Below are 24372 nucleotides of genomic sequence, written 5' to 3' on the forward strand. Positions count from 1 at the left end.
ACATTGTGAAGAACTAATACAGGCAGTCCTGGTAGATTTAAATTATATTGTTGTTCATGCCTGTAAGCAGGAAGTTCCCCTGCTGAATATAATAATAAAATGTTGCTTTATTTTATCTTAAAAAATATAAAAATAAATAAAAGAATATCTGTTTTTTGGGACGTAAAATCCAGTCATGAGTTTGACAATTCATTGACGACAATGCAACATTATACCCTACTTTCTTAGGTGTCTGCACTACAATACAATTTTTAATGAGCAAATAATAAGATGCAAATGTAATCATCCTCTATAACAGTTCCCAGTGTTTAATGAACAATAATGACAGAAAACAAAGCTCCCTAGAGGCCAAAAAGAGGCTAAACAAGGGAGGATTTAGTGCTGAAAGCAGATGGGATTAAGACTATAATAGCCCCAATCACCCAGAACAGAAATTAGCATTCTGGTCAGCGGTTCCCTTTGTTGTTAAACTCATTTGAATGGCTGTGTTCCCATTTAGTATGTTATGTCTGTTCCTCTGTTTACAGTGGCCTACTGTAATGAGTGGTTGTTTTACTATACCTGCTGTGATTTCAGTATGGCGGCGTTGATCTGCTCCACATGCTGTGTGATGGTGTCACTCGCGGCCTTGTATCGGTCGTTGTCCTCTGTCACCAGCTTGTCCAGGCCCTCCCGGGCCCTCCATGGGACCAGCTCCAGTAGAGAGCTGCTCACCTCGTTCAGTTTGTCCACCTGGGGCTTGTGATCCATGGCTTCTTTCAGCAATGCCTGGGTAACACAAAGGGCCATACAGTGAGCAGTGAGCACCAATCTATCTCTCCATGCACTGTGTTTAAAAGTTATGTAATATGGCTGTCTTAATTCTATCCTGATGTTACAGAATATTCCAAGTAATACCATTAAAACTAACAGAGGTCATATGGCAAGTCCACATATCTGACATCCCCACCAAAAAAAACCAAGCAATACATGTACAGAAACCTAATAACTTAGTGTTATTAACTGCTTCCCCCAACAAAGTGTCAAACAAAACCTATCATTACCTTCTGCCTGTCTTGTGCCTGGATGAGCTGCTCTCCTACAGGCTCCTGAGCAGCGAAGGCGGTGAGCTCAGCCTCGACAGTCTCCAGCCAGGAGCTGAGGTCTTCGTGGATGTGCTGAAGCTTGGAGGCCAGGGTCAGGGCCTGGTCCAGGGTCTTAGACACATTACCACTCATGGAGTTGATCTCAGCGTATCTCGTCTTTATCCCGTCCAACTTGCCTTGGATGACAACCACCTCATCACCTACAGAAGGTAAAAGAAGATACATTAATTCAGATGAATCATTCTGAAGTGTTTTCATTCAAATTTTAGGTGTAGTATTCAACATATCGTCTCACCTGTTGTTTGTTTCAGCAGCTCCAATCCATTGGAAATGGCTTGATCAACATTCTGCTTTCTCAACTCAATGTCTTCATGTAGGGCCTGGACAAGACACAAAACATTAGCAACAACTCATCTGACTTAAACACCATTGGGAACCAAGAAATAATTCGATTTTTTTCACAGAAACTAAACTTAACACAAAACTAAAAGTAACAAAGTAGTTAGATGTAACTTAAAATGACTTAGAAACAATGTAAAGAGATAAAGGATGAATTAATGTTAGGCCTGAGGAGGAGTGTGATGGTAGTAGTACCAGTTGTTCTGCACACTGCTTTTCAAGAACGTCCGTCTTGTAGTCTTTGACTGACACTTCGCTCAGTGTAGTGTGCACTTCGTTGAGCCAGTTCATGAGGGCCACCTCGTCCTCTCCAAAGAGCTGGGCATTGGCCAGAGCCTGCTGCAGCATCTCAGCCTTCCTCCTACAGCGCTCCTGCAGCTCTATGTAACTGGCTTGGGTGGAGTCCAGCTTAGACTGCACCAGCTCCTTATCGTCCACTGAGCTAACCGGCTTGAGCATCTGACCCAGGCTGATGGACTGAACCAGGTCTTTACTGTGACCCATTATCTCCTCCTCTAAGGCCTGACCACATCACCACCACACATGGAACACACACCAGGGGGATAAACAAAAAACACACACACAAACACAGTTGGGGGGGGGGGATGAATACTGAACCAATAAGAAACTTAAAATTACAAACATCAACTGAATGCAAATGATGATAAAACAGGGCAACACAACAAATCATGAGAAACCGAAAACAAAGGATGGGCGACTGAAGTAACATCAATGACTGAAACATGAAGTATCTTACCTTGTGCTGGGAGATTTGCACTTCCAGCTTGGTAGTCTGTGTGCCGATGGGTTCAGATTTGGCCAAGCGTTTCTCTGTGGCAGAGAGCCACTCAGACAGAGGCTCCAGTGTCTCATGGAACTGCTGAGCCACAACTAGAATGCTCTTCAGCTGTTTGTGCCTACATTACCCAGCATGCCAAGAGAGAACAGAAGAGGGACAGATGAATAATGAGACAGGTTTACTCCCTCAACTAAAGTCTGGCCTGGATGCCAAGATACTGGGTGCCAAGATAATTGTCTCCTCAAAGACCTCTGGCGCCCAGTCTCCAGATAACACAATTGAATAATTATACCTAACAACTGTCACTTACGGATGGCGGGGGAGGGTCAATTAATTCTGTCTTTAGGGAACTTATCCAGAACGCAACACCTCATTTGGCTGTATCGTCCAACCCTTTACATGAACCCTTTACACGTGGTAGAATTGGACTATATTGATAGGTTTAAATTAAAATGTTTCTTCCAGAAGAAATATGAAAGACATATGCATAAGCATGGTAGCGATTGAAAGGGAAGAGTTTGGAGATGATGGGGGAATGATTAGACTAAAGGTGAGGACACAACAGTTCATCTGACACAATACTGAATCCAAACATTACACTGTTGATATTATGTGCATTTTACATTTACTGTACATTTCGCAGCATTTGTTGATAACGAAATCAGAAAATACCCTGGATATATTTAGTAACATGATAGGAATATTGTGGGGTAGCTGAAAAATGTGGGGTAGGTGCAACATAAGACAAAAAAATACTTGGGTTTGAGTGAGAGGACTAACTGGTGTCTCCAAGTGGACATGAACCTCTCCAAAGTGTGCACAGTTCCTAAGTAATTTCAATGAACTTTTATGACTCAAAGAAGACTCTTCATCTATAAGGCCTGCTTCCCCCCATCACACAATTACTGTTGCTGTTTACGCAATCCAAAAACAGACCATTCTAAATTGCAATCGGGGTCAGGTGGGCATAATTTGAAAGCTTGTTCTATTGACAACATGACTAGCTAAGCTATAAAATATGATCTTACAGCGTACGGCTTTCACGGGGCAATTCAGAGAAACAAATTGTAATTTTGGTGCGCATAGAAAGGACTCATGCGTGCATTCAGGTTTGTGGCTCCACTGCAAACTTTCTTCAGAATAGGCCATTCAGAACTACCCAGGGTATGACGTCATGTCCTGTAACTGTACTTCAAACATTGTACTCATAAACAGTGACACTGTACTGTATATGACATGAGTTTTATGATATGGAAATGCGAAGTGCACATTTGGACTCACAGGTGTTTGGCTTGTATGACGTCAAAGCTGTATTTATTATATTCGTCAACGTCTCATCTTTCAAAACACATCGTCCTCTTAACTTACATTTCCCTCTCAGAAAACAAATCATGTGCAGAAGTTGCCCAATTAGTGGGAGGGATGGGAGCAACTTCTTGTCGCGTCCTTCCCATTTGGCCCTGTCTGGGGGTTTCCTCGGATGGGGCCACAGTGTCTCCTGACCCCTCCTGTCTCAGCCTCCAGTATTTATGCTGCAGTAGTTTATGTGTCGGGGGGCTAGGGTCAGTTTGTTATATCTGGAGTACTTCTTCTGTCCTATTCGGTGTCCTGTGTGAATTTAAGTATGCTCTCTCTAGTTCTCTCTTTCTCTCTTTCTTTCTCTCTCTCGGAGGACCTGAGCCCTAGGACCATGCCTCAGGACTACCTGACATGATGACTCCTTGCTGTCCCCAATCCACCTGGCCGTGCTGCTGCTCCAGTTTCAACTGTTCTGCCTGTGATTATTATTATTCAACCATGCTGGTCATTTTTGAACATTTGAACATCTTGGCCATGTTCTGTTATAATCTCCACCCGACACAGCCAGAAGAGGACTGGCCACCCCTCATAGCCTGGTTCCTCTCTAGGTTTCTTCCTAGGTTTTGGCCTTTCTAGGGAGTTTTTCCTAGCCAGCGTGCTTCTACACCTGCATTGCTTGCTGTTTGGGGTTTTAGGCTGGGTTTCTGTACAGCACTTTGAGATATCAGCTGATGTACGAAGGGCAATATAAATACATTTGGTTTGATTTTGATTTGCTGTGCTTAAGTTCTAAACGTCTGTCAGTCAACACCAATACAGCGCTGTGAAGCGCAGAGCCTGAGGTCTGATGTCATTAATAGCAAGGTTTCCCAAACTTGGTCCTGGGGCCCCTCCCTGGGTACACATTTTGGTTTTTGCCCGAGCACTACACAGCTGCTTCAAATAATGAAAGCTTGATGAGGAGTTGGTAATTTGAATCAGCTGTGTGGTGTTAGGAGGGCCAGGACCAAGTTTGATTATAGCACGTTAATGTACAGCCACTGCGTTCCAATTTAGGTGCTTATCAGTGCCCACATCTGCCATTTTCAACCTGTATACAGGTACGAGTGTAAAGGGCTACGACTGAGGAAAAGGCTGGCATTTCCGTAGCAAAAATCCAATCAGCAGATTTTCCACAATGAATCAGAACTATAATATTCATTTCATTTTCAAACACTTTTATTACATACATCTCTCAGGGAAGTGTTGGTTGTGCAGACAGACCTGTTCTCAGCCTTCTTCAGCAAAGCGTCCCACCTCTGCCCCAGGCACTCAATCTCCTTCCCCACCTTCTCCTTTTCCACAAACTCTGCTCCCAGGTCCACAACCTTCCCTCCTTCCTTCTTAATCAGCTCCACCGTAGGCCTACGGTCATCGAGCAGCCTCTGGAGGAGCTGTCCAGGACAAATAAAGGTGAATAAGTTACGAGCTTCAACATGCGCCGAGCACAATTATTGCTTACAGTGCATTATAGGGAAATGATCCACGCTCTAGAATGACCTTCAAGCCAATCAGAAAGGAGTATTCAACAATGCCATGGTATTAAAAGTTTAATTCAACAGAATCTTTAGGATAGCCCCAAATAATGCTCCACAATGGACGCCAATAAAAATGATAAATGGCTGAATCAGTAAAGCCTACATGAACTCTCTGAATAGGTTTTAATGTATGTGTAAATTAGCAGCTACTGATGTTGTAAGTGTGTAATCAGTTCACTTTTGGCTTACTATCTGCTCCTGGATTTGTGCCTTGACGACTTTGAACTCAGCAGAGGGAGGTTTCTGATTGGACACCAGCTCCTCCGTGTCTGTCAGCCAGCTGAGCAGGGACTCCAGAGCATCCTGGAACCTCCCACAATGCAATAGGGCCTCGTGCAGCTGCGCTGACCGCTCAGCAATCTATGGAAGACCATTTAAATGTAGGCATCACATGTATTACGATATAGGCGGTAAGTATTACGGCCAAGTAAAACTCAGTCTCAGTAACTAATTATAGCTATAAAAACATTAAGCAAGAACCACATGGGAGTATTATCCATCAAACGTGTCTAAAGTTTGACCTCTTTCACCTATGTAAAAAGCAATAAGGCTAGAGTGTGAAGTAGATTAATAACCCAGAGACAGGCTAACCTTTTTGTTGAGTGTGTTCCATCGAGTGTTGCCATCCTCCAGGTCATGTTCAAGGCCCTTGGTGCTGGTACCTTTGGCGGCGTTCTGGATCAGGCCCTGGCCCAGCCAGTTGATGTCTTGCAACTGGGTCTGTAGTGGATCAACCTCCTCTTTCTGGAATACCTGTGGCCAGAGATAATACAATACATTGTGTATTATCAGACGCAGAACAACTTAGACCGGATGAGAGATGATTCTTTCTCTCAATAAGACAGGGGCGGCAGTGTAGCCTAGTGGTTAGAGCATTGGACTAGTAACCGAAAGGTTGCAAGTTCAAATCCCCGAGCTGACAAGGTACAACATCTGTCGTTCTGCCCTTGAACAGGCAGTTAACCCACTGTTCCTAGGCCATCATTGAAAATAAGAATTTGTTCTTAACTGACTTGCCTAGTAAAATAAAGATAAAATAAAAAATGTCAGAGGTTCATAAGGGCAAGACTTCAATAAAGACAAAACAAGAGATGTTTGATGTTGCTTTTAAAGAAATGTTCCTACCCTACGTTTTAAGAGAGCTCTCGGGAATGAGACATTGCTTTCATTGTGTTATCCAAGGGTGTTATCCAAATTGGACTGAATAAAGTCCTTGATTCATTTTTACATTTTCAAATGTGTATTAAGAAAGATAAGACATTCCGATTGTTTACACAAATCCAGCCATTGGCAAGATATTTAAAACATGTCAGATATCTCTGTTTGCCCTCCTGATAAACATGCGTCAGTTCATTGACATGTATTGGTTATTTGTGAGCCATGCATTACCCATAAACCAAAACAAAGAGAGTCAAAATGGATTATCAGCTATGCAGTTTGACTGTCTACATAACAATAATGTTTCAAAAATGCAGCTGAGCATTACAACATGTTTCGCCAGTCCCTGAAGAGTGATTGTATAGACAGGCTGCTGGCCTAGGCCACAGAGCTGGCATAACAACAACCTCTTTCTGACTGGTCAGCACTGCAGCTTCTAGAAAGGAAAGCACGGCAATTAGTTGGAGCACAGCTGTGCAGCATCACACCAGACAGACTCACAGGCCAGGCTGGCGTACTAAACCCAATTCAGACCTAATGTAATCTGATAAACAAGACTAGCATCCCAGGAAACACTAATCAAAAGTGCCGTATTTATTTGGCCCAGTTGAAGGTAGAATCCACCCTGCAATGCTGGAGTTGGAGGAGACTATTTTGGGGTACCTGGGGGGAGGAGAAGCCCATGAGGTCAATTTCGGAGCATGCGGCTATAGCAGTTAACAGGCTCTCGATCTCGTCGTCCCCTATTTCTTGGTACGACCGTGGCTCACTGCCATTGGCTAAGCAGGCCTCCCTTTCCACTGACAGCAGGAAGTCCTCCAGGTCCTCCATGCTGTATTCCCGCTGTTCTATAGCTCCGTGTTGTTGCAAGTCAAACGGTTTAACACCCATATTTTGTCTACACTCTGGCCGCGGCCCAGAACTCACATAGGGCTCCGGCTGTGTGACAACCACGCTGACCAACTCACAGTCTGACATGTCCTCTAGCAGCTCGGCGGTGGGGAGCTCATCATAGCTCGTTAGCATCCTGGAGACACCATTTTGAACCCTACTGGCTGATCTCGAGGACCTCCTGCCAGTCGAATCCCTACTGTTTGATCTTGAGGAGCGCCTGCCTGTGGAGTCCCTGTATTCCCCATTAGTGATGGTCAACACTGTTTCACTCAAGTCTGTCACACAGGTGTCATTCCCCTCCTGGGACTCCTGTACAGGGTTGTTGCTCTGTCCTGGGTTGTACAGTTCCCTGGGTATGTTGTCCCTGACTGGGGAGAAGGGGAACTCCTCCTGCCCTGAGCTGTTGGAGCAGCTTGGTTTTATCTCCCCAGACACGTGCATGGCCTCGGAGGAGGAGAGGCTCCTGGTGCCTGGGCGTGGTTTCCTGGAGGCCCGGTGGGAGCGGCGCTCCCTCTCTGCGGTGGGGCTGCACAGGCCTGAGTCCTCCTCTGATGTCAGGGAGTTGGTGACACTCCGTCCCCTCCTGCCACGGGTAAAACCATGGCTCGACCTATCCAGTCCGTCTGAACAGAGGGTGCCACTGCGACTGGCGTACTCCCCTATGTTAGTGGGAGCGAATGTCCTCCAGGATCGCCGATGGTGCGGGCGCTCCTTCTTCTCCCCTCCCTGCCCCAGACGAGTCTTAGGGAGTACTGTTCCCGCTCCCCTGATGATGTCACCATTCAGTTTCAGGCCATCAAAGACAGCAGACTCCAGTCTAGCTGCCTCGCGAGTGCGGAGCTCAAAGGCGCTGGAGGAGGTGAGGACTCCGTTGCCACACAGGCTGCTCATGTCCAGGGTGCGGTGTGTGTAGGGTAGGGTGCCAGTGAAGTGCCTGGAAGCCAGGCTACCCTTTGAGCCACAATCAATCTGCTCATTGAGACGGACAGTGTCATAGATGGATCTCTGTGGAACGTAGCAGTCATCAATGTTTAGGTCCTCCTCCTCCCCTTTTCCCACACAGGAGGGGTTCTGGCGGAGGCAGTCTGGTCTGCTAAGAGGTTTCCCCATCTTAAATCTAACTGCACTGACTCAGAGATAATAAAATAATACTAATGTGGTCTGAGGTACAGTATATGTTGTTTCAGTGCAAATATTTGCTGCTAAAGCAACAAGCCAAAAAATACTACTAAAAGTGCAAGTTCAATATTCACTTTTTTAATTTACTTAATTTGCTATATCAAAACCAAGTTCTTATAAAATAAATAAATTAACAATTCACAATAATTGGTGCAATTACTTAGACAAATTCAGAATATATAAAACAGACCTAATAATCGTCATACTCCAAACAGTAAAAATAATGGACCTCAATAACACTAAAGCAACATATCACCCTCACTCAGAAAGTGCACCGGCTGTGCAATCAGTATCAGGAACCGTCCAATCCGTTCATTGAGTCACCTATCCTCAAAGAATTCCCTACTTGGTGCTGTCCTCCCCATTGTCAAAACGACATTAGAATTGTTCTCCCTTAAAAGTGGTTATTTTATCCCTTAAATCCCGCTGGTATCCATGTAGGCTGTGGGAGAGCTTCAGTGCAAAGTGGCATATCCTGATACAAATCCACAGGGCTCTATGAAAACAAAGGTTGAGAAGAGCCGGTGCTCCTGGATAAACAAAAATGCCTGCCCTGCCTCTCTGGTGGTTCGCCCTGCAATGACAGACAGACACCCTCCTGGCAGAGAGGCTGCAGGCCCCGCCCCCGCTAGCTCATTATTCAGGCAACATCTGCCACAGAGGGCTGCTCCGGCACACATTGGTCGGACGCTTGACCCTTTTTTTTCTCTAATTCTCCCCTTCTATCTCCACAGTCCATATGACTTAACTTCTTAGTCATCTTCTGTATCCTGGCACCATCACTCTCACTCTCTCTCTCTCTCTCTCTGACTGAGGGGATGGGAGAGGATGGGGGGAACACACAACAAGCAACTAGCTTTCCTCCTCTGAAGGAAGAAAACATTTAATCACACCAGACCAACAGGCAGAGGCAGCTCCCACTTTGGTGACATCACGCTGGGCTGAAATAGATCTCTATGTTTTCCCTTTTTTCTGTTCCTTCTCTGTTGTTTTCCTGTGGATGGTTGCTGTGGACCCTGCAGATATGCTTAATTACTCTGGAATGCCGAGGGAGGCACAGGTCGCAGGTAATTTAACACCCACAGCTCTGCCAAATCCATGGCATGGTGTGTCTTTTTTATGGCGAGTGACCCGGGTCGTGTGAGAGAAGAAAGGAGGAATGAGAGAGAGGGATAATGAGAGGAATTAATTTTGTGTGCAGCACAGAAGGCTGACAACAGAAAGGAGTTGAACCATCCCAACTCCTTCCACCACCACGACCCCTTCCCACAATGAGAGGAGGAAAAAGGAGGAGGTCTGGCAGAGATAAATAAGCGGTTAAATAGATCTGTTGGGTTTAGAGAAAGGATATTCAGCAGCTGAATCCCACATCATTTTGACAAAATCCAGGAGTTGAATTAAGGGTGGGAAAAGTGTTCCTCTTTTCGTCCTCCTTTTCCTGCACCAAAGCTGTTTCCGTTATCCTGGCCTACACTAACTGGTTTGTCATTAGGAATGTGATTTTATTAAACTGGGGGTTTTGATCTCCGAATTAGAAAAATGTGTCATCATGAGATTGATTTATAAAGAGAGCGACTTCACTAATGCCCATTCCAACCAACATAGGATACACCTTAACCAATCAAAATGACTCAAATATCTCCCTCGAAACCTATAGAGCACTTACACATAACTCTTATTACATTGCATGTGAGTAAAGTTATTCACAAGGACAGGCTATTCAGACCAAAGGTTGCAGAAGGGCCACATTTCTTTGTGACATCTTCTGCAGAAAAATCCCTTTCAACAAAACTACTCATCAGTCACTCCCAACAATGGGTGAAATGAAAATCTTCTCTTGATTGTGTACAAGTGCACTCCTAGTGCATACAGGAACAAATGAATCTCTTAGGTGTCTTAGGTGAATCACAATCCCAAAACACAAAGGAAAAATGCAATGTGTCACCATGAAATGTGATCTGCCAATCCTGGTACATTTCTGGTGTCATGTTCCACCTTGGGGAGAGTGATTTGATTTGAGTGTATCATCATTGGGGTAAGTGAGCAAGCTGGGCTACACGATGGGGTCTCCCCAATGGCCCTTTTCCCCTCATCAACTTCAGTGAGAGGAATAGCTATGATTAATGAGAGAGAAATTCCTTTTAGGTTCATAGGAGACACTGATGTAACGTCTGAGTAGAAACCTTAAAAATACGCCCCAACACATCCCACCTCCCCAACCCCCAGCAGGTTTTGTCACTGAGCTGAGCTCACACTAACTATCACGAAGGACTACATACACCACATCCTTCCCAGCAAACCTTCCAGATCCCCTAACTACAACAACAATAAGAGTGAAACACTGGACTCGGGAGGGGAGGCTCTTACAAACCGTGACCTAAAATGGTAACGCAACAAAATGAGTTCACTTATTGCTGCCTTTTAATGTTTATTTCTTTCACAACAGCTGCCAATGAAACCCCAAAATAGACCAAGTACCAGATCTACGAATAAACCAAGCAGGATTATTATAGACCACATGAAACCCCTATTCACACTGCAGACATCCCATTACATTCGGTCTCGGTCTGTGTCCACAGGTTTCCGAGCATCAAAACAGGTTTTTAGACACCAATTAGGAAATACCTTGTGCTGTAATGGAATTAAGTAGGGTTCTTTTTGGGATTCCTTATTTTCAGGGAACTTTTCTCAGAGAGGGTAGCTAGCGGCCTGAATGAGTACAATGGTGATTTTCCGCTAGCAGCTGACGTGTCTGTGTGCAGGCCTACCCAACGAGACTTAGAGATGGGACAATGTGAGGGTGATAAGGTGAGCACAACCAGCAGGGAACACGTTGCTCAGCAACAGCTGGTAGTAGTCAATATTATACGATGGTTCATGGTTACCAATCAAACCCCTTTAAAAAACCCTATCAGACGCCAGCTAAAACGGGCTTTTCATTTATCTGCATGTCCAGCTCTTATATTTAGCCTCACAATGAAGTGTTTTACCATTTTCTTTTCAGGAGAACCAAGGCTACACGTAGAACACAAACAATTTGACATTAGCAGTTGCATTAATGAGTTTTATTGATAAATGTCAACAACAAAAAATATGGTTTGCCAAAGCAAAAACCTGATAAAAATGTATTTATACGGGGCCTCCCGAGTGGCGTTGTCACGATCGTCGTATTGATGCATGATTTTTAATAAAGGACGAGAAAACACGAAGTAGACTGACTAACAAACTAACAAACTAACAAACTAACAAACTAACAAACTAACAAACTAACAAACTAACAAACTAACAAACTAACAAACTAACAAACTAACAAGACGACCGTGACTGCTATCAAACGACTGTGCTAACATGCAACAACAATAACCCACGAACCACAATACAAAACAGGCTACCTAAATATGGTTCCCAATCAGAGACAACAACAAACACCTGCCACTGATTGAGAACCATATCAGGCCAAAACACATAGAAACAGACTAAACTAGACATGCAACATAGAATGCCCACTCATATCACACCCTGACCAAACAAAACATAGAAACAAACAACGCAAATAATGGTCAGAGTGTGACAGGCGTAGTGGTCTAAGGCACTGCATCGCAGTGCTTGAGGCATCACTACAGACCCGGTTTCAATCCCAGGCTGTGACTGGGAGTCCCATACAATAGTCCCAGCATCGTCCCAGCGTCGTCCGGGTTAGGGGAGGGTTTGGCCAGAGGGGATTTACTTCGCCTGCAGGCTGACTTCGGTCATCAGTTGAACAGTGTTTCTTCTGACACATTGGTACAGCTGGCTTCTGGGTTAACTGGGTGGGTGTTAAGAAGCGAGGTTTGGCAGGTCATGTTTCAGAGGATGCATGACTCAACCTTCGCCTCTCCCGAGCGCGTTGGGGAGTTGTAGCGATGAGACAAGATCACAAAATGCTTTTGTTTTGTTTATATGAATGCTGTGAGTACAGAAATCGTTTGCTCACCAGGAAATGAATATCCAACTAGTCAGTGACAACTGTGTGGAGTTTGTGACAGAATCTATGTGAATGTATTACAGTATTATAGACACTATGTCCCGGGATATCCTATGATTTTCTATGTAGAAGAACGACATTTGTGTAGCTTGTGAGTGTCATAGAGCAAAACATGTTACATGTGTGTTTTCGTGAGAGTCTCAACTTCTCATAGATAGATTTTAATAGCGTGTAGCTCAAACCATTCAGATTCTACAGACCTGGCCCGGGCACCTTGGGGATCCACCCTTGTCTCTCAAACCCTGCACTAGCTCAGTCCCTGTTAACCACACAGTCTCATGGTTGGAATCTACAGATGAAATAGACGAATCCAATGGAACAACCCAGACGTCTGTAGCTCAAAAACACAGTGTTTAAAATGGGTTAACTGGCACAAAATTACATTATATATTATTATAATTCCAGCTACCATTCAGAACATTGACTGCAGTTCTACGAGACCTATATTTTCACATAACATTTTAAGGTATTTATCTAAAGGCTGATGTTTGTGAATGTACTTGTGATTAAATTTTAAAAAACATCAAAACAAAATTTAACAAATTCCTTTGGCCTATATTTTCAAATAGATGTGTAATGCTGTAGTATGAAACATTTGGTTAAAAGTAATGTTTTGATATGATGCTTTCAGACAATAAATAACTTTCTTTTTTCTTTCCCAAATCTGAATAGTTAATCCCCTTCCATCAACTCTAACAGCATTTACAGGGTTTTAGAATGCTTTTTTTATCCCACATTAAGTCATGTTTCATCCACCACTGATATACCAACAAAAGCCTTGATAATATTATGGCACAATTATGCTGTTGTTAGTGTTTCATTTATATTCTCTCATATCTTTCGTATTAAGATAGTGTTTTATAAAATAATTGTTGTTTTATTTCATAGAGAGCATAAAGACGTTTTACACATTCAAGCTAACATCAAAGGAAACTTGACTGAAGGGAGAAAAACTCTGTAAATAGAAAAACAATAATGTTGAATGATTAAAAACTCCTAGTCGTGGTAAATGTGTTGGTTGGAGAAGGAGTCTATAGAGTTCAGTATATGTAGGGGAGTGAATATTGCACTGCAGGAATATGGTTTCTGGCTAGTGGTTACTATTCTGGCTCCCTTTCCAATTCTGTAGAATCCAGATATTCCCAATACAGCGTAAGCATGCACTACTAGATGCCTTTATTGTTAACAGCAACGGTATGACATATAGTAACCACCAACTCAAGATGTTCCACAGCTAGAAAAGCAATGCCCTGTATACTCTTAAATTATACAGGGGAAAGTTCAAGTTCAGGTAGGCTTATACAGCAAAGTCATGCACACAGGTCGCAATTGTAAATGAGAACTTGTTCTCAACTTGCCTACCTGGTTAAATAAAGGTAAAATAAATAAATAAATGCACACCAACTATGAGCATCTAAAACCATCCACAGACAGGCTAACACAAATTTTAAGACTTTTAGTCAGCTCTTTCTAAAGAGGAAGAGCAGATGCAGGTAAGGCCACGCCCATTTTTGTTTATTATTATATATATATATTTTTTGTACTTTTAACCCCTTTTTTCTCCCCAATTTCGTGGTATCCAATTGCAGTTACAGTCTTGTCCCATCGCTGCAATTCCCATACGAACTTAGGAGAGGCGAAACACGACCCCTCCAAGCCGCACTGCTTCTTGACACACTGCCGGCTTAACCCAGAAGCCAGCCACACCAATGTGTCAGAGGAAACACCGTACAGCTGGCGACCGAAGTCAGCGTGCATGCGCCCGGCTACCACAAGGAGTCGCTAGAGTGCGATAGGACAAGGACATCCCAGCCGGCCAAACCCTCCCCTAACCCAGACCACGCTGGGCCAATTGTGCACCGGCTCATGGGTCTCCTGGTCGCGGTTGGCTACTACACATTGAACCTGGATCTGTAGTGACGCCTCTAGCACTGTGATGCAGTGCCTTAGACCGCTGCACCACTCGGGAGGCCCCACACTCATTCTTAAAGTAGAGGAGAGGGAGAGGGGAGCAGGAGTCAGGCTGGGTAATGCTCGTTACCCCAGGCCAGTGCAACATAGGACACCCCGCTGGTTCTTAGCTGGTTCCTGGGTCGCCCGTCACCCACCCACCACAATGGCATCTGAGCAGGTCAGAGCTCTTTTGTCTGGACCAGATGCTCAGCAACATACTGAAACAGTATTCCCCAGAGGAGGGTCACGCATGTGGCCACCAGGCCCAAAAGAGAATTAGAGAGCCCTGTTGTTTAACTTATAATACCACTGGGGTTAATGCAGCAAAAAGCATCATGCAAAATCCCCATAGGAACTTACTGAATTAAGATAGTGATGTGGATTTATTTCCAGAGATTTCCTTTGAAACTTGAACAGTAGATCAGTAGATTGTGGGGGAAACTGAAATGTTCTAATGGTTTTCTACTGCACTTTGCACTTTGTTTATTGATGCTTTGTGTCTTTACTGTTTATCTGGTTTTAAAGTATTTTTATTTAATATGGTACTTGAACTTGCTGTATGTTTTTAAACTGTTGCAACCAAATTACCCAGTAATGGAATGTTTTGTTGTAGCGAGTTCAGTAAATCAAAATAATATTTTGGTGTAGGTGTAGCTCAAACAGACACTCAAGATCCTATGTTACTCCAGGTGTTATAAGTCTTACTAATGGTTATTTTAGGGTAGTACTGTATGTAAGGATGATATCTTTCTGGCAGGGTAATGTCATCCAGTTGAGTGATGTGGCTGGTGAAAGTGATAGCGCTAGAGTACAATAGTAAAGCATGAGCTGAAATAATATGATACCATAATGTAGCCAATGCGTAAGGCATTCAAAACCACAATGAATCACCATTAGTGGTGGCAACCAAGCTTGATAATACAGTATCAGCCTTTCCATTACATTTACTTTACTGTAAAATGTTAACAAAATGTAATCTTACCTTGAAAGCTTCCAACTGTTGGTTGATGACATCCGTCTCCATGCCAACTGACCCTTGACCCTCCTCCTTGACCTCAGCCCTGCCCAGTTTGTTAGTGAACTGCTGTAGCTTGGAGTAAAGCTCATTCAGACGGGTGAGTGTACTCCCCACCTCTTCCTCTCTCCCTTTGGCTCTGTCCATCAGCTTGCCACACTGCTTACTCAGAACATCCAGATCTCTCTTCAGCCCCAGAAGATCTGGGGAGGCCTCAGTTTCCAGCATCTTCTTACATCTGTCCTCTCCTCGAGCCGTGTCTGCCATCAGCTCCTGCAGTTTCTCCACAAAGACCTTGATGCCGCCCTGCTGCTCATTCAGAGTGGCCAGTTCGCGGCCCACAGGAGCCATGCTGTCAAGCTCATCATCTAAGTCTGCAAAGCAGGTGAACATCTCGCGGATGTTGGTCTGGAACTGCCCGATGCCCTGCAGCTTGCCCTCCAAGGTGGAGCAAGTCTTCCCTACATCCTTGCTGAGGGAGCCGTACTCTTTCTCCAGGCTGTCGGCCTGAAGGAGGAGGTCTGTCACCCCGTCAGCTTCAGGGACGTCGGCCACGAGGCCCTGGGCAAGGCTCTTCAGGTGCTCCAGCTGTGTGTTGACCCCATCCAGGCTCTTCTGCTGGGCCTTCATGCTGATCAGGTTCTTGTTGCTGTAGGCCTGGACCCCCAGTGATGTGTGGGCATCTAGCTGCTTCTTAGCCCCTGCCAGCTGGCCCTTGGCCTCTTTGTGGGTGTCGTTGAACTCCTTCAGCCTCTGTGAGATCTTGTCCAGAGAATCCCTCTTGTTCTGGACCCTCTCTGTGACCCGGTCCACGCTCTGCCCAATGGCCGCCTTCTCCTCCCTGACAGCCTCTATGTCTGCATTGGCCACCTCCAGGAGGCTTTCGGCTGCAGTGTTCAGCTGCGCCACCAGGCCTCTGTGTTTGTCCACGTCCTTCTGGATGGCCTTCAGCTGGGAGATTGAGCTCTCCACCTCCGCTGGGTCCACGCTGAGCCTGACGCTACCCTCCCTGACCTCACTCTCCTGGACCCAGGACTGGAGCTTCTCAGCATGCTCGTGATACTTTTGGGCCCTCTGCAGCGCCCCCTGGAGCTTATCCTGGCGCTCGGATGAGCTCTTCTTCACGTCGTCCCAGTTGGAACGCAATGTGGCCAGCTGGCCCTGCAGCGCCACCTTCTCTGCCCCATCTGTGTTCTGGAGTAGGGTCTCCCCCTCCCTGACGATGGTGCTGTATGGTTCCTTATGTTCACTGAGGGCCTTCTGCAGGGCACTGTGCTCTTTCAGGCTTTGCTGAAGGTTCTCCACCTGGGCTGAGACTGCCTGAGATTTAGACTGCTCCTGGAGCGTCTCATTCATCCATTCCTGGAAGTCTTTGGAGGTCTGGTGGAACTGCTGGGAGCTTGCGAAGGCTGAGTTCAGCTGCTGGATCCGCTTCACTAAAAAAGAGCATGTACATTAATGTCATTAAGAGGCAGAGGAACAAAGCATACATTTATCATTCAGAATGACAATGTCTACCTCATCATGAAACTCCTTCAATGTCTGTCAAAGTTTCAGACATTAAACCACAGTACAGCCTGAAGCTTCTCATTAAAGAGAAAAAAACATATTATATAAAAAAAATGAAAGCAAATGAAATCAAAGCCAAACCTGCTTTGTCCTCCAACTGTTTGAAGGGCTTGGTGACCACCTCCAGCTGCCTGGCTAGGTCTGTTTTCAGGTAGTCCTCAGTGACCAGGGCAGAGAGCTCCGAGCAGAGTGTCTCAGCCTCTTTCAGTCTCTTCCTCTCCTCCCTCAGCTGGCCAGAGATGATGTTAGCCTCTTCCAGCTGATTCTTCACCACGTCAGGTTGACTGCTAACGGCCTGCTGGCTGTTGAGCCGGGTCTCCAGTGAGGCGGCGCTCTGGCTCAAGCTCCTCAGCAGATCCTGGAACTGGCCCGTCTTCCCCACGGCCTGGTCGATGAGGCCGGCTCGCTGTCTCAGCTGCCCAGTCAGGCCCTGCCATTTCTGGGTGACGGCGGCCAGTTGGTCCTTCACCACCTTCCCACCAGAGGAGGGGTCCTGCTTGGCTGAGGTGCTCAGGATAGCAGCAGCAGCCTCATTAAGCTGGTCATACTGTGGCTTACGGCTGTCAAACTCGTTCAGGAGGATCTAGGAGGGACAAGTCAATATGACCTTAATAAATAGCAATGTTAGTGTTTAATAATGCATATAATGTGCAAAATGGTTCAACCTTTTCAATCTTAATCATCTTGATTTTGACTAATTCTGGTAAGCCTCAACATTTGGCCTGCAGACAAAACAATGACTGTCTTTAACATTAGCTTACGTGTGAAGTAGGTGACATTGACATTGAACTGTACATGGTGGTAATAATTTCAACACTAACTAATATGTCCCATAGTGAAGTACCTGGACTTGCTGCCTCTGTGTGTTGAGCATGTTGGGGTCCATGGAGAGGGGCCCCAGGACACTGAGCATCATCTCCTTCTCTGAGAGCCACTGGCGGAGCTGTGGCTCAGTGGTCTGGAACACGTCCAGGTTCCTGTTGGACTCCTCCAGGTGCTGCTTCCTGTCCTCCACCGACCCACTTACATCCGCCCAGGCAGCATCTGAGGAACAAACATCAGTCAGCACAAAACACCCTGGCAACTTGAACTTTGCACAGCCCCTACTGATTAGGTCTTAGCTGTATGAGTCTGCAGGTGTGGGGGAGGCCAGGTATTCTGTCGTGAAGCCTTGGAAAGGGGGGAGCGGTTGACTGGACTGGACTGACCCCGGGTAAAGCTCTCTGCATTGATGCAGTAGATATTAAAACATTTGGAGACAGACAGATGGGATCAAATATACTGCATACCTATCTGTGACAGCATCTGCTTCCATTTGGCTGCTTCAGGAGAGTCTGGGTGTTTCTCAATCAAGTGGAGAAGCTTCTCTCTCAGCTTCTGGAGCTGCTCGTGCTTTTGTTTCATGTCCTCCTCAAAGGCCTGAGGAAAATAGAGATATAGTGCTTGACTAAAACCATCGTATATTTGATTCATTGGCTCTTCATGCACTCTTCATGCACAGAGTAGAGACAAGAGGCACCTGCCTAAAACATTGGCTTCCCACAGAGCATTTTGCATACCAATAATACTGTGAGATATTTCATATGAAACCACTGGATGTACTAAACCACTACTATAATAAGCCATAGGCACAACAACTATTACAGAAACAGTCTATGCAGACCAGGCATTGGCTGAATCTACCTTCTGTTGCTCCAGTTGTGTTTTCATGGCGTCTTTCTCTGTGGACGCAGAGTTCCAGGATGCTGTTGTCTTCTTCATGTCCTTCAGCCATGTTATCATGGCATCTGTCTCCTTCTGGGCCTCTGCCATCTGCTGCACCAGGCCAGAGAGCTCTGCAGCCCGGTCCTTCAGTAGTTCTCCCAGCCTCTCGTGGCCCTCGTTGATATACGACATGTTCTGCTGTACCACCATCATCTCTGTGGGTGGTTAGAGGTTAGAGTGTTAGACACCAGCCAGTTTACCTTTTATAACAACAATGACTTGGACAAGGCACTGCTGTAAGCAGACATTTGTTTGTGAATTTAGTCTGTGAAATTGTTTTGCAGTGTGGTCTAAACACAGCTGGTTTGAAATGGGTTTTCATGCTATTGAAGGTAAATTGAAAATAGATTGAAATCATGTTCTTAATACATTGGAATGTAAAAAGAATGGGACATTTCCAGTAGAAAGAATCAAGGATAAGTACAAGACGAGGCCTAAAACAGACCATTTCAACCGAACAAGCCATTACATGATAAGTTGTTATGATAATGTACAGGTCTGGAACACTGTGTTGATACATTCCTAACATGACACACTGGTAAAGAAAAAGTACCTTTATTGGTTAGGTAGGCATGGTTTCCGGGGCCACCACCGTTAGCAACGGCTGATCGCAAAACAAACAAATACATAAGATCATGCTTATTTGTTAAGTACAACTGTCAAAAGCAAACTAGACTCTATTGGGTTGTCATACAGGAAAAAGATCATTGTATGATCACTGTGGTTACATTGAGATCAGGGTCATGTTCTGTACAGTACAGCGTAGCAAAACGTGTTGCAACAGATAACGGGTATCTCCCGTTTCATTGTTTTCTCATTCCCGAACACAACCATGTGCTTAAAAATATCTCTAACAAACTGCTTTGAGATAATCAAACCTTCTGAAAGCATACAGTACCTGACTTGTGTGACATCTTGGTCTTGGCTGGAGATGTGAGAACACTTATGAAGCTACATAGCTGTGATCCTTTGCTATTTATATCTTGGACAGCAGAGCCTTTGGTTGTCCATTCCTCCATTAGAGCCTGAAAAGAGATCAATCAAACCAATAACATAGTTTACACAACACTGTCCCGAATAGGGCTGCAATTTGCATGGCTACATTGAGAGAACACTGAATGACTCTGTCTTGACTGTTTATTGTAAGAAGCAGGGCCAAGCTAAATATATTTGGAGCAATGCAGCATCGAGACTAAAATCTCCTCAAAGGAAACCCTTTCCAATGTCAAGTCCTGATTCATTTCATTTTAAACTGTGATTTTTCGCATGGTACAAACAAATTATTCAATATGCAAATGTATTATTAAGTGTGGAGGGATTTGTGTTTTAATCTTTGATGTTTGACCTATTTACTTATGGTTCGTTACTCTCTTCTTGTCTTTTATCTTTTTTCTGTGACACACTGTACCAGTTCATCTCTGATTGGAAGTTTTTTTCTGGCAGAGTCACAGTTATTTAGTGTTTGACTCCCTGACGAGTCCTATGTTAAACACTTCCCATCCTTTTATTACTTTGGCATGGAAACTACTGTGAAATCAGGGAGGACAAAATAGTGATATATCGCACCGCACTCCTCTTACTCCATTACAAAAACACATTAAGTGCCAAACCTGTGACGTGGGTAATATGACATGAAAACATGAGCGGCAGGTAGCATAGATGTTCGGCGGTGGAGGAGATCTTCGTGGGCTATACTCAGCCTTGTCTCAGGGTAGTAAGTTGGTGGTCTGTTGATATCCCTCTTGTGGTGTGGGGGCTGTGCTTTGGCAAAGTGGGTGGGGTTATATCCTGCCTGGTTGGCCCTGTCCGGGGGTATCATCGGATGAGACCCCCCCCCCCCCCCCCCCCGTCTTATCTGGTGCCCTGTGTGAATTTAAGTATGCTCCCTCTAATTCCTCTCTCTTCCCTCTGGGAGGACCCGGACCATGCCTCTGGACTACCTGCCCTGATGACTTCTGGCTGTCCCCAGTCCCCAACTGTTTTGCCTGCGGCCCTGGAACCCTGTTTTCGACTCTTCTCTCTCACTATCGCACCTGCTGTCTCAACCTCTGAATGCTCGGCTATGAAAAGCCAACTGAGATTTACTCCTGAGGTACTGACCTGTTGCACCCTCTACAACCACTGTGATTATTATTTGACCATGCTGGTCATCTATGAACGTTTGAACATCTTGAAGAACAATTTGGCCTTAATGGCCATATACTCTTATAATGTCCACCCGGCACAACCATAAGATAACTGGCCACCCCTCAGAGCTGGTTCCTCTCTAGGTTTCTTCCTAGGTTCCTGCCTTTCTAGTGAGTTTTACCTAGCCACTGTGTTCCTACATCTGCATTGTTTGATGTTTGGGGTTTTAGGCTGAGTTACTGTATAGCACTTTGTGATATCTGCTGATGTAAAAATGGCTTTATAAATAAATAAAATTGCAAAATAAATGTGAGAGCATTGGGCCAGTAACCGAGAGATTGCTGGTTAAAATCCCAGAGCCAACTAGGTGAAAAATAAGCCAATGTGCCCTTGAGCAAGGCACTTAATCATAATTACTCCTGTACATTGCTCTGGATAAGAGCGTCTGCTAAATTACTCAACTTAAAAAATGTAACATAAGGCATTCAAGGCCATTTGAAGAACAAGCTCCACATCCACCTGCACCTTTGTAACATAGCTATGCAGTTGTCCTTCTTTGCACTAAGAACAAAGGTAGAACATACCATTTCCATAATGCAAATAAGTAAGGGGGGCTATCTAGTACCAGACCAGTCTGCCTGCTCACTCACATTGACTCTCTGCAGGTCATTCAATAGACTCTGTTCACTGCTGGTTGGCTGAACCACAGGGACTTTCTCTGTTGTCTCCTCCAGCCACGTCCTGAGAGCTCCGGCTGCATCCCTGAAGTCTCCCAGCTGGTCCTGGCAGGAAGATACCTCCTCCTCTCTGTGTTGTAAAAGGGAGAAGACAACCACAGTCACATCACATCACAGAGACATATCAAATATGCCAAAACATGACTGTCAACTGGCGAGATAAAATAATTATGTTTCTTCTGTGTCAAATGAGAACAAGTATCCCCACAAGTAGATTGTACATGAGGATCAGCAGGTAGCTCAGCTCTACCGTCATCTTCACGTACTTCTCTTTCACAGTGTCTTTGAAGGCATTGAAGTTGTTGGAGAGGTTGTCAATCTTTCCCTGAATCTGGGCCATGCTTCCCTCTGGACCCATATTGGACAGCTCCTTTGACAGCTTTTGCAGTATTTCCACATCCTTGGCATGTTGAGCCAACTCAGTGTTAGTGTCCTACAGAAACATTAGAACAGTTAAAACAATTGGAAGATCACTATTGAGCAATGTGTGGTTGAAATGAGCATTCAATTAACATATTTACCTGCATGAGCTGCGAGAGCTCGTTTACATTTTTCCCTGGCCCGTCTATTTCGGAGAGGGCCTGTGAGCGCTTGAGCACAAACTGCTGCACCTTGTCCGAGGTCTTCTCGAACTCCTCCACCTTGTCCTTCAGCTGCTCCAGCTGCTCCATTTTCTGCTTGTGCTTGTCACAGGTGTCAGAGAAGCGCTGTGATAGGGTGTCCATTTTGGACTGCAGCACTGCCGCGGCGGAGGGGTCAGCTGTCTCCACAAATTTCTTCACCTTGGCCTTCATGGCCGAGATGCTACTCTGGCGACTGGAAATATCCTGCTCCAGAGCCTTGAAGAAAAACACAACGGATGACAAATATATATTTTAGAGACATTTGAATGTTTTTCAATGTTTTTATAGTTCAGGTTTCATCATCTGTAGAAGATCATGCAGAGACAAATTCCAAATGAACGGTTGAGCCAAAATAACCAGTTACAGTAAGGTGAATATGGTCAAATGGCTATTTGACTGGTAAAAACAGTGACACAAAGTGAATGTTTACAGTACTTACGGCCCCGTTGCTCAGCACATCTCCAATGGCTGCTGAATCCAGAGGGACTTGTCCTTTCTCCTTCACACTCTCCTCTACTCCCTCCATCCAGCTCATCATCTCATCCAGGCCATCCTGGACACTCAGGGAGCGGGTCAGGGTGATCTGAAGCTTCTCATTACGATCACTCACTGACTTGGACAGGTTGTCATACCTTTCCACAATATCATCTGAAAGCAAAGACACAATGTAAGGGTTTTAGGGCCAATGCTTAGCACTGGTAAAACTTCATACCACTTGGAAATGATGAGCAAATCAAGTCAGGGTTGTCACTGTTCTCTCTGTTCGACCTTTCTGCTCAGGACAACATATGGAAAAATACTTTTGAGTCGGCCAAGCGCAATATCATTAGGGACAAGGTAAAACATTTTTACATTCAGCATCATGCCGTCAAGGGAAATATAGTATTCATTCTAACAAAGACATCTACTTATATTTCAGGATGTTGTGCATCTCTTATTAAAATAATCAGAATTCATGTAAACATTACAGTTTTGGAAACATAGGTTGTCCAAAATAATTGGTCTCTTGGCACCACTTACCCGGATATAAGTTGAGCTGCCGGACAGGGTAAGTTGAGCAACTTACAAACACTATGTACTTTTTAAAAACACTTTTAACATAGACCAGGACCTGGTGTTACCTCATATCCCCGCAATAATGCCTGGCATTATGCCTGGGAAGAAAACACTTACATTTGCTCAAACTGTGGCTCAACTTACTCCATGGCCATTGGCTCAACTTACCCCAAGGCAAACCATTTTCATTAGCCCACAAGGATCAACTTTCATGCTAGGTTTAGGACCTCATATTGATGCTTATAGAGACCCCAACTGATGTATAGAATAATCTGAAAATGTACTTTGGTTAAGATGCAAGCTTCATGAAACCTCTAGAACAATACATTAATTTGACTTGGTGAAAACAAAATTGGGACCTAACTAGCTTACTTACCACTTTTCCCATGTGGTTTCTTCCTTCACAGACTCTATGATATGATGACCTCTTCCTAAATATTTGGTCAAATTATTACATTTGTGTATGGTGTCCTAGAAACAAGGGATGGCTCAACTTACCACACTCTCCCTTACTACTATTTCACTCCAACAGTCATGAATCACTATGATAGGTACCACACATTGGCAGTGGCACTATATTGTCAAGTATTTCATTATTTTTTAGAAATAGCATTGGATGAGAATCTACACTTAAGACTGATTACTCACCTACTGTCTCCTGGATCTCGTCCTGATTGGTCAACAGGTCCCCCTCAGCAGTGACCAGAGAGTCAGATGTTTTGCGGAGTGTCTCCACAGCAGTCTGACGACCAGTGGTCTGATTTTGTAGAGCCTGACCATGACAAACACAGGCAGACAGAAGATTAGACAGTCAACATGTCTAACAGACAAACCACACCGCTCCATATAGATATATCAATAAACTCCAGCTATATCTTTATTACAATGCTGTAATTATACAGATTTAAAGCTGGAGACAAATATTTTGTAAAAGCATCTAAAAACAAAGTGTTATTCAAATACTAGAACTCCACTACGGTAACTTTCCATATACCTGACTGGTTGCACTCAGGGGGAAACGTAGCATTTCCCTGACATAAACTACATTCTTGAGTTTTAGGCGCCTCTAATCTTCTATATCTATGAGCCACTGCAATACAACTCCATAGAGAGA

The 24372-nt window shown here is 44.6% G+C and overlaps 1 protein-coding gene across 2 annotated transcripts in view; it reads right to left on the reverse strand.

Moving 5' to 3' along the window:
* LOC109898906 (dystonin) overlaps nt 1–24372 on the reverse strand; it is a 190668-nt gene that overhangs the window by 39407 nt on the left and 126889 nt on the right. For both annotated transcript variants that reach the window (XM_031835453.1, XM_031835452.1), the window contains 20 exons: nt 23907–24030; nt 22642–22850; nt 22101–22418; nt 21846–22012; nt 21493–21649; nt 19614–19740; nt 19269–19319; nt 18635–18870; nt 18241–18370; nt 17796–17995; nt 17033–17534; nt 15350–16818; nt 5751–5912; nt 5349–5519; nt 4846–5015; nt 2242–2401; nt 1680–2006; nt 1381–1465; nt 1044–1285; nt 562–768 (listed from right to left, as the gene is read on the reverse strand). In XM_031835453.1, the coding sequence (XP_031691313.1) occupies nt 562–768; nt 1044–1285; nt 1381–1465; nt 1680–2006; nt 2242–2401; nt 4846–5015; nt 5349–5519; nt 5751–5912; nt 15350–16818; nt 17033–17534; nt 17796–17995; nt 18241–18370; nt 18635–18870; nt 19269–19319; nt 19614–19740; nt 21493–21649; nt 21846–22012; nt 22101–22418; nt 22642–22850; nt 23907–24030 (5214 nt within the window). The remainder of the gene's footprint in view (nt 1–561; nt 769–1043; nt 1286–1380; nt 1466–1679; nt 2007–2241; nt 2402–4845; nt 5016–5348; nt 5520–5750; nt 5913–15349; nt 16819–17032; nt 17535–17795; nt 17996–18240; nt 18371–18634; nt 18871–19268; nt 19320–19613; nt 19741–21492; nt 21650–21845; nt 22013–22100; nt 22419–22641; nt 22851–23906; nt 24031–24372) is intronic.

Source organism: Oncorhynchus kisutch, linkage group LG11, assembly GCF_002021735.2.
Source record: "Oncorhynchus kisutch isolate 150728-3 linkage group LG11, Okis_V2, whole genome shotgun sequence".
Taxonomy (NCBI): domain Eukaryota; kingdom Metazoa; phylum Chordata; class Actinopteri; order Salmoniformes; family Salmonidae; genus Oncorhynchus; species Oncorhynchus kisutch.